Genomic DNA, 16,063 nt, shown 5'->3' with positions numbered 1-16,063 from the left:
GTTCAAGCACATCGGCAAGCTGCTGAGAAACAACCCTGGGGTTTGTGGTTCTCCACTCAATATTTCCTCATCAGAAAAAAATGGCAGACCGACAAAAATGGGATTAAAGCGCAGTGGCAGACATTAAGCACTAGGTTGGTTGAGGGGCCAAAGAATATATTAATATATTTCCACCTTAAAACCTCAGCCTATTGCCTACCCATCAGGTACAGTAGTATGCAAGGGTGCTTGTATTTACCCACTACCTTTCTCCAGAATTTCTATCACAGACTACAAGGATGTGTGATTAATTAATAGCATTGATTGAGTTGAGATTCTTTGCACCTTAGCAAGGTCACGATGCACAGTTGGCACACAACACACTTCTGCGCTTCTGGAGAATCGTGGATGACTCAATATACTGTAAGGGTATAGCAGCTGGATGAAAACATAATATCACAAGGCAGGGAACACAGGGGGAAAAAAACAGTGTCATGAAGAGAAAACATGCAGCACAAAGCCTGGAAACTTGGACTGACGCACAGCACAAGCTCACGGACAACACAAGATGTAGCAAAGAAAAGTAATGCAAAAAGCAACACACAACTGCATATTATACAGCTACACTAATCAGCTCACCTGATAAGTAAGCAAGCATGCTCACATTTTAACAAGGCCTTACAGCAAGAATCCGTTTGCACATCTACATTCATAATACATTAAGCCTGCTTTTATTCATTTCATTATTGAGCCTGTTCCCTTTAACAAGAAAGGCATGCAGAACCTCGAGGAATTTATGGAGCAGTTTTAAGCTTTGTTGAGGACAATAAAAGAAAGCAAGAGAACAGAACCCAATGAAAGAGAGAGGGCAGCTGAAGCTAAAATGACACGTCTAGAAAATTCTTGACTCTGCTCTTCTGGTGCTGTGATGAACCAATTTCACTGTCTTATTCAGCTCTGAGTCCTTATCCAAACCCAGACACGGTGTCTGTAAGGTATTGAACACGCAACACTGAATGAAACCCCATTTTACCCCGTATGTGTCATTTCATATTCCATACAAAGCTACTGATTTTGTTCAGAAGTTAAAGCAACCATCGAAATTGTCTCTCATGCTTTATTGATTCGATAACATGCTAAAAAATGAATAATTAGTTAAGCACACGACATGCACATTAACATGCCAGCAACAGCTTCACATTAACCTCTTGTCAGTTGCTACATTCTGCATGTAGACCCTTACATAAGAACTGTCTTCAACTGCCGCTGATCGCGTAAGTGACCTCATGCAATGGCTCGATAATTGTACAGGCTGCAGTGTGTCTGCTAGGTCCAGTTAGGGAGATGGCGTCCCACTTTCAGTAAGTGATGAGAGTGGGAAAATAGAATGCTTGATTACCCCTGACACCACTCAAACTGCGCTCCTACCAGCGAAGGGCACTGGGGCCCTGTGGTCGAATATAGGACACAATTATGATCTAATTTTGAAGTCTTCGTCTTACCTCTGAAATGATGGACATGTAAATAATTATATACATATATGGTCAGGCTGGAAATGTGAATGAGCCCCTCTGACCTCAAGCACCTGTCCCATCAGCCCCATCATAGCCCGTGGAACATCACCATTAGCATCGGTGTCATCAATGCCTTTAATCATTATCATTACAGTCAATCTTCAATACTGCACAGTCTACATTCCCAACATCATTAGCATTATCTCAAGCCCTGAATGTTAGTTTTCATTTTAGATTATTTTTCTTCTGTGAATTGGTAAATCACAATTACTCTAACAATGATTATTTACTCTCACTACTTTGCTATTCAGATGGAAGTGCTAGACATACAGTGAAGGCCATAGCAGCCCTGAACAAAACACTCTCTGGAGGACACACTACTGATGGTTTTTCTAATGTGTAATGAATAAAATACACTGAGTGCTACAGTTGTCCCCGAGGCCATTGAAACCCTCTAAGAAGCCCCGCTTCCTCCCTACTGCTGCAATCTCAGACCCAAAAAGAGACGCATACGTTTTATAACTAACAGCACCTGTCTAAGTCGGTAGCCATGACAATGCATCACCCAAATGAAATTCGCTATAATTGAAAACATTGCCTTTGTTCTGTGAAGTGTAAAGACTCCTGTCAACAAACAATATGCAAACACAAATAAACAGTGCTGTTTCCTGACCCGCAGTGAACACATGAATACGTACAGAGAGACAAGCATGCACAAGAAATGAAAAAGAACCATTACACCCCCGTCCTCTGAAAAAAAAGGAGGAATAGGTCGGACTAGATGTTTTGGGGCTTTAAGCTTTAAGTGCTTTCTGTTCTTTGATATCAAAATGTAATTACCTTTTGAAGCTTTGCTTCCCTCTTCTCACTGATGGATGGTAGAGAAACAGACTCAAATGTGTGTTTCATGTGTTTTTCTTTCTGTACTGACACGCCAATTATCAAGGAAGTTTGTATAAAAAATCTCAAACACCTGAGCACTTATTCCTACGGAACTGATTTTACCTCCAAACACTTTGACATTTAACATTTTTCTTCAACTTAAAATATAACTGAAGCTCCATTAATGCAATAACTTCATTCCACTTTAGCTTCACAAAAGTGGCACATCTGCTGCACTTTAGCACTAGATATGAAGCCAGAAAGAAATATCCACTCACAAAGTACTAAAGACATGTTTGTTGTCTGCAAAAATATTTATCTTTCTGTCATTTTTTTAAAAATTTATCTTTCTCTAAAAACTGTGGTGAAATATATCTCCAATGCTTTATAGCAAAGATTTAAACTTTTTTTGTGCTGGGCAATTGTGGGCAATTCATGGTTCAGGTTGAATGGGCTGCTTATTAAGCCTGTTAGTTCTATGTGAGTTAATTATGAACTGTGTTTCATCTTTAATGACACAACAACAAGGTTCACATTGCTAAGAATTGCTTAACTCATTCACTGCCATTGACGTCTATAGACGTCAATTGAAAAACTTACGTTGACTGCCATTGACGTCTATAGACGTCAATTACGTTTTTCAATGGGAGGGGCCAGAATACAACCTCGGGCAGCTTGTCAGTGAATTTTATTTTTTCATATATTTGTAAATAAATTGTTTTGATAAAACATAACCTTTCTCAGTGTTATTTCTGTTTTATAGAAGTGAAAAACTATTTTATATGTTAGAGGTGTCACAAAGCATGAAATATTAGTGTCAAAGGCACTTTTCTGCTTGAAATGTATTTTTCACAAAAAGCTCGTTTTCTCCCTTTTTTTGGTCAAAACAGGCATTTTTGGTGGAACCCACCTCTCTTCTACAGCTGATTACTAAAGAATGGAAAATGGTAGAAACAAGCTTTTTTTTTGGATGAAAGAAGAGAGTCTGTTCTTCATTTTGGTAGGTTCAGCGTTTATATGATCATAACACACAGTTTTCTGTGGCTCTTCAAAAATGAGTAAGAATGCTCAAAAACCCTGGCAGTGGGGAGTTACCTGATTTGAAAATGGCTGGCAGTGAATGAGTTAATATCACATTTTAAACTTACGAGATTAGAATTTACAGTACCCCAAACACCAAAGCTATTACTCTCATTGCCATAGATCTGCTGCCTTCAAGCTTTTCAAGTTTTTTTTAAAAATCAAATTTAAGATATGATAATATTTATTGCTGTTTAATTCCAGTGATTTCTTTGCTTTTTGTTTGCAGACTTTTTAAGGATAATATTTAATGAATGTAAAAACAAAGCATTTGAGAGAGTCCGTTTAAAATTAATGTGAGTTAGGATCTAAATTTTAGATTTGAGGCTAAATATTTTAGACTAAATCTAAAGCTGATTCAGTGTAAAAGTTTACAAAGCCTCATACTTTCCTTGATATCAAATGTGAAATGTGTCCATTTGTCTATTCTTCTCTTCCTCTAAAGCACTGACAGGTTTTCATGAGAAACAGGGAACATGGGAGCTTCTTTCTCATCCTGTTTGTCGGGGGCAGATCAACCTTATGCCACAAGAAGATTACTTCTGATTGGATCACTTCCTTTGGTCCCACCTTTTTTACACAATTTAGTTGGTATTCTGAATTTCATCCTCATGCATTAGTTTTTAGTTAGTTTAGTTATTTATTTTTCTTTTAAATACACATAACTACCTCACTGGCACACTAGGAATGGCGGTTTCTTTAACAATTTGCTCATTCGCCAAACAGCTCAACTGGAATATTCCAGCAACTATGGAAAGGATTGCAACATCTTTGACAGACATTCATCTTCCCCCTCTGTACTCTACTATAGATTTTAGTTCTAGCACCAGCACACATTAAAAAGTTTAATCTATCCAATAAGTTAGTTTTAAATTATCGTGCTAAGGTTACTTAAAAGCCTAATTAAACCCGCTACCAGCTGCTAGCATGCCTAGCACCAGATCCAAGAAAGTTACTAAGTATAGGAGGTTTCAGTAGTCCTTGACTTAAACTCACTTTGACTTAAAGTTAAAAAAAAATAAAAAATCAATTTCTAAAACTTTCCAGCATGCATAAGTGCAGCTGGTATCAGCATAAGATCTCCACTGGTTCAAAGGTATGACCAATGTGGGCGAATGAATTTATTAAAAAATATGCATTTCAAGTTGACAAATATGAGAGTCCAACTCATAGATGGTGGAGTTTGTGGTGATGCAGATGAAAGGCCACGACACCCCCTTAGGCACAGCAAGAACAAAAAACCATTAGGAGTTTATCCCATCTAGTTTATGATGTTTTCTCTGTTTAAGGGGTGGTTGAACAACAAGGGTAAAGGCCAAGGAAGGTTAATGTGATATGCAACAACAGAGGATAATTTCCTTGATAGTGAAGGCCAAATTTTAATACTTGCAGCACTGTTAAACTATAAACTGTTAAGTTTTCATGGTTCTGACAGCTGTGGTTGTAAATACTGTGGAGAGAATATTTTTTGTATAATGCACAAAAACACACAGAGGAACACATCTGAGAATAAAGTAATTAAAAGCATGAAAAAACTGTTTAATACAAGCACATTCCAATAAGAAAACATAAAGCATACCCTAAAACACTGTGACATGTTAAATGATATTAAATTCAATGAGCTGAAGATCAGGGGACTTGGCATGCTCTTGCTTGCATTTTGCAAAGCATTTCTGGAGAAATTCGTTCACCTTGGCATGCATTTTATTGGGAGCACTCAAGACTCATGAACAAGATTAGTGAAAAATGAAACGAAAGCAACATTTCCTGCTCATAAAGTGCGTCTGCTGTAATCAGCATTTTGTGAGAGTTTAAACATGAAAGAAGTTCTATGTAGGCTTAATAAGAAGCCACGTAAGTAAAGGTTTTAACCAATCATCAACTGTGTAACTAGTAAAGATAAGCAGATTTAACCAAATGAGTTTTTGACCGACTGAGTTTTTCTCGAGCTTGTGCAAAATAATTACTGCAAGCCAGTGTTTTCCAAGGCTGAACATTTTCTTGTTGTCATAATTAATCACTTAAATGAACTCTTAGAGATTTTCTGGAGCAGAACTAATGGTTACACAAAGGGGTTATTGAATTTTCATTCCATTTTAAGACTTGGCATTTCCCCTATTCTGATTAACTGTAATTACAACATATTCTCATTCATCTACCGTAAAAGCAACAAAGAACAGTGGCAACACTAAGAGATAAGGATTGGAATTGTACCATTTAAGGCTAAATGTACCACAGCTTTGGTATCGATTAATCCCTTAATTATCATAATTAATAATTAATGATATTTGATTTCTTTGTACTCATTAAATGAATGTCTTTGATTTGACTCCTTCCAATTCTCCATTTAAAGGTAATCTATATATATGGAAATTTGGCAGATTCTTAAAATTGTTTGCGGTGTTTTTTTTATGTTAATATCAAGCAATATCTATGGTTTCAGTAGAGTCAACCTCTGGTCATTAGGCAAAAAAAAACTGCTGGAGGCTGCTGGCTGTTGCTGGGTGAAATCAGTTGCAAAAAAGATGCTGAACCAAAAACCTCCTTGTGATTCCTCTTGTCACTAGGTTTTGCATCCCACTTTTGCCAAGTTTCACTGCAGCTCACTGGTTAGTTAGTGAGTGTTTGACTGGGGTTTAGCAATCAATTGCAAAGTTGCCTTTGCTATAGAAACTAGTCACAACCAGCTAATTTTTCTCTAGCGACTGGTAATTGCCAAGAGGTCACCAGCTGGTCTCTAGGCCTGTGTAACTTGGCTCTCACACACAGGTTAAATAGCAAACTCAGAACAGATGTGTTTATTATAAGATCGTCTTTGTAAAAGGTTAGGTAGCAGTAGTAACGGTCTTCAAAAGTAGGAGGAAAAATTGTGGCTTTATTTTATGCTGACAGAAAACTTACAATTAAAACATATACTTAAGAAAGGTAGAATCGAAGATAAAATGTTACAAGTGGATTTAGAAAAGAATTTAAGTTAAATGGTTAAATTGTGAGTGGGTAAACCCCTTCAGATTTGTAGTCAGAAGGGACCAGCAGGATGACAGGACTCAACTTTTAGTGTGGACAACAGCACAGTAGGGATTTTGACAGTTTCAGCCAGCTGTGCGGTACTTATCAACTATTCAATACCAGTCCTTGACAGCCCTACATCCCCTGCACACAAATACAGATAACATACACATAGCACACACAAAACAGCAATCACCTGTAACAACATCTCCTTGAACAGAAAGCAACCCAGTGCTGCAGCAAAACCACAAAGCATTTTCTGACTCTTACACCGCATGACTTTTATTTCCCTATATTTCAAGATGCTATAGTGCAGTTACTCACCATGATTTCTCTCACTACAGTCCTCTATTGCTTAAGTTCACCGAGACTTTGTTTTACAGGCCTTTTCCTATGCCAACTTTATGATGAGAACATAATTAAACTCTCAATCAGCATGTTTTAAATGCCACAGAACCACTGACAGTGCCAGGATATTAATGAAATGTGAGCATCTACTATCTAGGAACAGTGACCAACTACTTTAATCGCTTTAATTCCAGTCTGCTGATTGAAAACTTTGTACAAACTTCATTCTCAGTCTTTATCCACAAGATCATCTAACAGCTATAACCAACAGACCAGACTTCAAACAACAAGAATTAGTAGTTCTGTAGTGTAGGTGTGGGGCACAGAAATCTACAAAGCTGCTCTTTGCTTTCTGCACTTCCTAAAAGGGTAGGATGAAAACAACACTGCCCAAATTAAGACAAAGTGCAAACCTCCCTATAGAGGAAAGATGAGAACTTTGACACTTGAGTTTTTAAAAAAAGAACAGCTCCAGAGAAGCAGGCAGGAAGAACAAGCAGAGAAGCAGAGAGGGCTGCGAGTAAGATGCCTCCAGGACAGAGCCCTTACTCATCCTTGCAACACTAAGACAAAAAGCATACGAGTTGGAAAACCGAAGAACGGCAAGATGAGCGGAAGAGGGCACCTTGTGGTCTCCCACACCCATCAGCTAGCAGTGGGAAGCGGGGTTGCATGTGGTTAGTCCAGGGGGACCATCATGCACAGGTCAGATCGATGTATGCCCTTGCTGCAGATCAGAGCTTGACAACTCCCCTTGGTGATGGCATTTCTGAGTGAATAGCAATTTCCCACCTCCACACAAGTGAATAACATCAAAAGTGGTAGAACTCAAAAGCTTTGTTGTAAATGTGGATGAGCAGACAATAATAATAATAAAAAAGGAAAAAAACAACAACAACAAAGAAGTAAATGAACTGCAATTTGTGAATTTGCCTGCTGAGAGAAAATCAGACAAACACATCACATATTTTCCTCATTTCTAACTTCACGACGCTATCATGTCACACACATGTATTTGCCCAGGTGGACAATATTGTCACTGCAGTGTACAGTTGTGTGCTTGTGGTTGAACAAGGCTACAAAAATTTGTTTTTGAGCAAGTAACAAACAGTCCTGTATTGTGGCTTGGTACAAAGTATCAAAGACATCATAAGTTTGTAATCAACTATTAATCAACACACACACACACACACACACACACACACACACACACACACACACACACACACACACACACACACTGAACATAGGGAAGAAGTATATAACGTTTAAACATAACTAACTTAACAAATATAACCTTCTGTTCAATCTCTGATTCCAAGGCCACATCTGTTGCTATGTTTAGAGACCACTATGACTCAAATACGATGGCCTTCTCATTTGACAACAGGAAATCATTCACTTTACAAACAGAAGAACCCCCCACTAATGTCCCGACCTTGAACTAAAAGGAAGTTTTCTCAGAACTGACTCAGAAAAAACCCCAAAACACAGCATGTGATGCCATCTGTCAGACACATTCAGTCATTGTATAATTATTCTATTACAACTTAAAGTTCTTCTCTACTCGATGACATTCTTTTGTATCCTGTGTCATCTGAAATTAAACCCTTGTGAGTTTTGAAAAAAAAAAATTTCACAAAAATTTATGGTGGACCAATTTATTCATCTTACAGTTTCCAAGCCACCTCTATAGTCTGCATTAAAATTAAATTACACCTAATATTTGATGGAGTAGATGGGGTTGTGGTCACAACTAAAGCAATGTGATTATCATAATAGAAATATCTGCTCTCACAGTCATCATACAGGGCTAAGATTTTTTGTTAAACTGTCTGAAACTAAGCAGCAATCCGAAGTAGGTGTAGAAAATATTGCCTCAAAATTTTATCTTAATATTTCAAAGAAATTTGCTATCATGATAGAAAAGACAATACCGAATGTTTTATTGATGACTGCAGCTTGCAGAAAGCAATTCAAACACTGAGCTACTGTCATTGATGACAGACTACCTAATTCAAAGTGTGAATCTATTTCCACATGCTGCCAGCAACAGCAGCATTACAGTGCAATCACAGTGACATGGCATAACAACTTAGATGTAAGAACAAATGTAGTCTGGGTAGTTTTTTCTTTAACTTTTAAGTAAAAGTGTAACATCATAACCCAAAAAAGTAACTTAACCATGTAACACAGCCTTTGTAAAATTATAGTGCAGCAATTCAATTCAATTTTATTTATAGACTGCCAAATCACAACAACAGTGATATAAAATATATAAAGTAAGTGCACTTTAGATTGTAAGGTAGGCCCTACAATAAAACATTCAAACCTACATACATTCAATACATTCAAGTCATGGGACACAGAGTTACTGTGGGTTGAGAGTGAAATCGGGGCGATCGTGGCTCAAACAGTTGGCAGTTCGTCTTGTAACCGGAAGGTTGCTGGTTTGAGCCCCGGCTCGGATAGTCTCGGTCGTTGTGTCCTTGGGCAAGACACTTCACCTACCGCCTACTGGTGATGGCCAGAGGGGCCGATGGCGCGATATGGCAGCCTCGCTTCTGTCAGTCTGCCCCAGGGCAGCTGTGGCTACAACTGTAGCTTGCCTCCACCAGTGTGTGAATGAATAGTGGAATTGTACATTGCGCTATATAAATGCAATCCATTATTATTATTAAATGAATGTGAATTAATATGATTTTCATAGAGAATATATATATATATATATATATATATATATATATATATATATATAGATATATATATATATATATATATATATATATATATATATATATATATATTAGTGCTGTCAATAGATTAAAAAAAATTAACTAACTAATCTCACAATTTTCTGTTATTAATTGCGATTAATCTCAATTACTTTATTAATAGCCTGGCTCCAATTACATTTTTTTTATTCTTTATATTTTAAGATTGTAACAGACATTTATGCAACACAATGAAGTAAATGCAGAATAAACACAAAGAATGTATGCTGAAATTCAAAGAGAATTTTAATAGTTTTCATCAATCTTTAACACAGTGAAAACTTACAAAAAACCTTTAAGGCCATCAACAGTGACTGAACCCAGGCCTACAGGTTAAAGTGAATATCATAACAATAAAGGGTGCACAAAACTCAGTATTTAAAACACAAAAAGACACAGCTGAAAACCCAGAATGTTGAACATTTTTCACTTCAAAGGAGCAATCTGGATTAGTCCTTCTTTGCACTCAGCCAGTTACTGAGGCAGACTATTCTGTTTACATTGTCTGATGACAAAGAAGCACGCTTCTTTTGAATGATGTGACCTGAGAGTGAGAATAATCTCTCACAAGGCACTGTGGTTGCAGGGGTTGACAGGTACTTGCGTGCAATAGGTGCCAGCCTGGCATGTGCTCCTTCTCTCTTTAACCACCACTGTAGTGGACACTCTCCTATGTCAATTTTGGGCTCTGCTTTGTACAGATTCAGACAGCAGTCTATAGCATCTTCCTCTTCCTCTTTATCTGAATCAGGAGAACCCAGCAAGCAGATGGACATCTTGCTCTTCTTTGGTGAGGGTTCCTCTGTTGTCTGAGCAGATGGTTGGTGTGCATCCGTCTCTGACATCAGAAGGTCATGTACTGATGCCCACACCTCTCTTCTTTCATCTTTGGAAAGGCATTTAAGATCTTTAAACCTGGGATCAAGGGCAGTAGCGATCTTCAGCCATGTGAGATTGCTGCTGTCCCTCCACTGAGCTAGGTCTGTGGTAAAAATCTTCTTAAACCTCAAAACGTAGACTGGGTCATCATCTGAGGGCTCCATAATCCTGAACAAATGACACAAGGCTGGCAACACCATGGAACAAGAGACATACCGCTCTCCTCCCAGCAGTTCGGTAACATATCTGCAATAGAAAGATCAAGTCTGTATTTTTCTATTAATCACACAGAGACAAACATAAAAACTACATATGAAAATACACGGAGAGGTGGAGGTGGAGAACATACTTGAAAACAAAGCTAGAATGCAAAGATAGATACACAATCATGAGAAACAAAATGTATTTACCTGCAAGGTTCCAGTAGTTCCTCCAGCTTTTGCAGTCTGTCAAGCTCCTGGTCAGTCAACATAGTCACCTTGCTGTTTTGTTGAGTCAGGATGGTGGTCAGCCCAAATTTGTTTCTCTGGATCCGCTTGATCATCTCTAGGGTGGAGTTCCATCTTGTTGGAACGTCCTGAACAAGCGGTTCTGTTTGATGTCCATGTGCAGCTTGCTGTGCCTTTAATTCCTGAGCGTTTGCTGGACTATGCTTAAAATGTCCAACAATCTTGCGACATTTGGCCAGAGCCCTTTCAAATGCGCTGTCATTAAGAGAAACTGTGACCGTTCTTTGCAGAATGTGGGCCATGCAGGGCATGTGTTCAAATGGAAGTAGTCTGGCGGCTGCAACCATGTTACGAGCACTGTCGGTGCCAAGCGTGGTTACCTTGTCCTTGATTTTCCATTCGTTTGCAACATTCAGAAAATGGTCAGCACACGCCTCAGCATAGTGTCTCTCTTCAGTTTTACTCACTGTTAGTGCAAACGATTGCATAGTCCAGTCGTTATCAATAAAATGCGCCATGACCCCCAAGTAATTATCGTTGTTCACCGAAGTCCAGTGGTCTCCGGTGAGAGCGACATTCCTTACTTGCACAAGCTTGCTGGACTGCTGAGCCCTCTGGTCCCCATACAAAGTGTGCAGTCTCGACACAATGGTTCCTCTCGAGGGCAGATTGTAACACTCATCTCCTGATGCAGCACGAATGACTTCTCTCAGTCCATCATCTTCTACTATGCTAACTGGTCGGCAGTTTTTAGCTATCCAAACAACCAAGGAATTGGTTACCTTTTCTCTCACATTTTTTGTTATTCGTCCACAAGCACCATACTCCTGAAGCGTAGACTGGCGAGGTCCCGTAGAGTTGGATTCAGTTGGGTGTTTTGCTCTCAGGTGATACGCCAGTGATGAACTGCTTCTGTGGTACTTGAATTCAGCTTTGCAAATTGTGCATCTTACTCTCGTTTTGTCCAACAAGCCATCAGGCAACTTCTTAAAGAGAAACTTTCCACCCAAAAGTCCGCCCTCGTCCATGCTTGCGTGTGTTAGCTAGTGTTAGCTAGATAGTAGCATGGTGTCACTTCTTCTTCTAATCATTTCTGTCAGGCCAAACGCCAGCATAGCACACTGTTGCCCCCTCCTCCAGAGGTGCTCATGAATTTAAAGGTCTTAGATTACAGGAAATTAATAAAAAAACAAAATCAGCGTTAAATTTTTTTAATGCATTAAACATTTCACGTTGATCTTAACAATTAACGCGATAATTTTGACAGCACTAATATATATATATATATATATATATATATATATATATATATATATATATATATATATATATATATATATATATACATAAAAGACCTTTTACTTAAATTAAATATCTGATATTTTTTTTATGTTAATCACTGATAAAAAAAAATGTGGGCTGGAGGCATGAAGTGTTGCTGGCTTCTGAAGAAGCACGTTATTAACTGAAACTTGGATCAAAACCACATCTTGCTCATCACCAACAATTATAGTCCATAAAAAGACATGACGGAAATGGCTTTAATCTAGCATCAAATACTTTACCCTGAGAATTTCTAGGAAATGATCCGCTAAACTTGACATACATGAATTGAACTATGTCTTATGTGGATTGACAGAACATGAATGCCTTTCCATATGGTACAAGGTATAATAGGATGTCTGTAAAGGTTGAAAGACTACAGGACGCCTTGTGAGAAGAAAACATGCCAGGTGGTATTTTAGGCCCAATTATCCATATGTTTGGGACAGGTGACCTTTCCAAAACAGTACAGTGTCTGAATGTCCAGGTAACAACAGCTACCAGCCATCAAAAACAGTTTATTGAAGTGTTTATTCTTAGCCTTTCTCCAAAGGTTAGACTGAGCTGTCATACTCACTGGCAATCAGATTTCAATTTGTGTCAAAAATAGGCCCACAAAGAAAGAAAATGTATCAAAAAATGCAGTTGGGTCATGAGCTTAAGCAATAATTTCATTACACTCTTTGTATGTCAGAAAAAATATTGACTTATCATTATCTCCCCATGATATAGCTGCAATCCCAGTTTTTTCACTTCTATTCCAAACCAGACTTTTGCGACATTTAATACTGTGGTGGTTCATCTGGGTTACAGTGACAATTACCTCGCAATGGGACACCAGTCCTAAAACTGAACAGAGCTACCTGTCATTAAATAGCATATGGCGCCTTTTGGCAAGTAAAATACCATACAACTGAACTCCAGTATCACAGTACAGTGGCACAGTACAACCTGATAGTTTGGAGATTCTATGTATCTGTAGAGAGACAAACAGGTAGGAAAAAAAAGGGCATTTCCAGTGGAAAATGGCCGACATATCCTCAGCATAACCATGTATAATATCCACAAAACTTAAAAAGAGGTTATACACACACAGTACTGTAATATTATGTTGAAGCACAGTACGTATCACTCCGCGAGGCTCCTGCCTACGATAGCCGTAATGCTCTGACAATCCATCAAACTGTGCGGGTTCGTAGCTTATCAAAGTCGTACTGAAACATTTGATAGATTTTCGAGCGCCGTGTACGACATAAAATTGTTTCGAGGTCAGTAAACACAACCAGAATTCATACATAAGGCACACGGGATTATAAGGGGCACTGTCGATTTTCAGAAAAATCAAAGGATTGATTTTAAGTGTGCCGTATTTTCCAAACAACACGGTAATAACGATGGCCCGCTAGCATGCTCTACCAAAAATAGCCAAACCAGTTCCACACCACTGAAGTCTTCGCATTTTTACAAACCAATTCTAGTTCATCCGTTTCTTTTAACCATCCGCTTTCGCCCTCCTCATTCTCCATCGCCGCCATGCTTTTTCTGCCATGTGTGTATGAAAACAAAGGCACTGCACATGCGCCTTTTACCCATATTCTATCGCAATATATCATTTTCTTATCGTTGCCCAACATTATACATACAATGAATGAACGGTATGATATGGTCCAGCCCTAATGTTAATGATACACAGATGAAGTGATTCCACAACTTGAAATAACAACTGCCTAAAAGCCTAATAGACAAAAACATACATTTACACAAAATTACCTTTCTTTTTTCTACAGCACCAGTTCCACATCTCCAACAGAACAAAAAGATAAAGTGTAAATGACTTTAAATCAGAAGAAAAATGGTTTTAGCAACTGGAATGCATTTGACTGCTTTCAGAACCTCAGTTTCCAATGAAATTAAAATGTGTAGAAAACTCCACTTATAGTTAATACTATAAGTTATGTTTCTATTTAAAGCCTCCCAAGTTTTTATTGAGATTAGCTGGAATTGGTGTCTAGAGAAAAAAAAGGCTGGATCAGCGCATCCTTTAGGCGTAAAATCATAGAAGGAGATGGAACTGTAAAGCATAGCTAGATAAAACAGCCTATTACATATATCAGTTTCAACAACGACAAAGGATGCCTCAGGGTTAAAATCATAAAGGCACGACACTTTCCCTATCCCAAGCTACAGTAGTTAGAAGTCTACAGCTGAGATTCAGAAAAAACTGTTCAGAAAACACAGTTTGTCTTGCTTAATTAAACCATCTGGAATGCAAAGGGAAAAAACTTATCACAAGACTGTAAGCATTTATTTTACTTAGCAATTCATAATTTTAAAAGAAATTAAACTTTGAGAAGTCAAACAGTCAGAGAACACTGTATAAAAACAGCTGGACTTCATTTGATGCCCCTGATCACGTTTCTTTAACTCAGCTTTCAGGTTACACATTCTCTGATGTGCTCACACAGGTTTTTTTTGTCTTGTGTAAGCTATATGGAGAGAGGGCTAACTTGATCAAAGCTTACCACCTTTGCTGAGCCCTCATTTTTGAATGAATAAGGAAGGGTCACAGGGGTAAAAAGCAGAGATTTTGGAGATTGGTAGCGTACTGTTAGGGTACCAGACTCCCTTCGCCCCAGCTCTCATTTTAGAAGCATTGGCTAAAGGTTAATGCTCCACTACCTGTAGAGGAGGGGGAGGGGGAAGAAAATAAAACAGGGAGATCACAACTTTCATGTCTGCCCTCTCACTGCCCCTATTCTGTTTTCCCACCATGACAGTCAAATCAAATTCAGCCACCTGCTTCACACCTGTTCCTCTTATCCGTAACAGGTTTCTATTAGCTTTGGATGCTGGCTGCCAAGACCACTGACTGCAGACCTTTAACAGTGTGTTGTTTCCTTTTAAATTACCATTAAAACATTTCTGTGTCAGTATGAGCCCTTCTTTCCACCACAGACTGTAAATAAAAGAGAAAATAGCTACAATGATTTAACCCACTGGCTAATAGTTTCACCGTGAAACCTCAAGCTGAGTCTCTTTGCTAAATGGACTGGTACTGATATAGCACTTTTCTACTCTATTTGAGCACTCAAGGCGTTTTCTTACCAGAAACCTCATTCAACCATTCACACATTCATACAAATGCTTTTCTATTCTTAACATTAACTATCTAACTTAAATAGTTATTTTAAATTAGGAATATTATAGGAATTTCTGAATTTCTTTTTGCCAGAACCTCAAAGAAATTCAGAAATTCCTTCACAAATATTGACAAACTTTCTGCAGAACACAGATTTCACTGTAAAATGAGAAAGGCGTGTTGTAACCTTGGTTTTATAACAATATATATTTATAATACAACCAGCTGGCAACCATTTGAGACATTTTCCACACGAGTTGCTCTCATCAGCGCAGCTTGACTGCATTTATAAATTTAACACCAAACATTCGCCAACTGTCCTGTGAGTGCTTCCTGTCAGTCTGAGCTGGGCCACAATTACTTGGAGACAGGTTGAATACCATCAACTTATGTAATCACCTTATGATTGAAACTGGTCATCCAGAGGTTGCTTGAGCAACATTTACATCTTCAGTGCCATGATATTAACAATGTCAAAGGTTTTCCAAATATATTTAATGACTAATCCTTAGTGCACTCAGTGGATATGGGCACTAAAATACTGAAGTCTGGCAAAATTTGTTAATTATCTTTGAAAAAGGACATCAAGTTTTATAGGTAATAAAACTGTCAAGGAACAAACAATGCAATGTGTGGTCAGTGATGAAGAAGAATGTCTAATGACTGCCTTGGCTCTGTCCTTTGTTG

At 38.2% G+C, this 16,063-nt stretch overlaps 2 protein-coding genes across 2 annotated transcripts in view; both read right to left on the bottom strand.

Annotated features, from left to right (window-relative positions):
* Positions 1-16,063, bottom strand: part of LOC308392760 (netrin receptor UNC5D-like) — a gene marked incomplete at its 3' end in the record, with an annotated part of 142,536 nt that overhangs the window by 97,550 nt on the left and 28,923 nt on the right. The gene's annotated exons all lie outside the window — the stretch shown is intronic.
* On the bottom strand, positions 10,036-12,080 carry LOC308392095 (E3 SUMO-protein ligase ZBED1-like; the record flags this gene model as incomplete). Its single annotated transcript, XM_080874960.1, has 2 exons — positions 10,876-12,080; positions 10,036-10,711 (listed from the first exon to the last, which is right to left on the bottom strand). The coding sequence occupies exons 1-2, from the start codon at positions 11,940-11,942 to the stop codon at positions 10,036-10,038; spliced, it is 1,743 nt and encodes a 580-aa protein (XP_080731086.1). The 5' UTR covers positions 11,943-12,080.

This window comes from Rhamphochromis sp. 'chilingali' (genome assembly GCF_963969265.1).
Source record: "Rhamphochromis sp. 'chilingali' genome assembly, chromosome: 2".
In the NCBI taxonomy this organism is placed as follows: Eukaryota; Metazoa; Chordata; class Actinopteri; order Cichliformes; family Cichlidae; genus Rhamphochromis; species Rhamphochromis sp. 'chilingali'.
The sequence above is the reverse complement of the archived record's forward strand: the minus strand, read 5'-3'. Positions and strand labels throughout refer to the sequence as shown.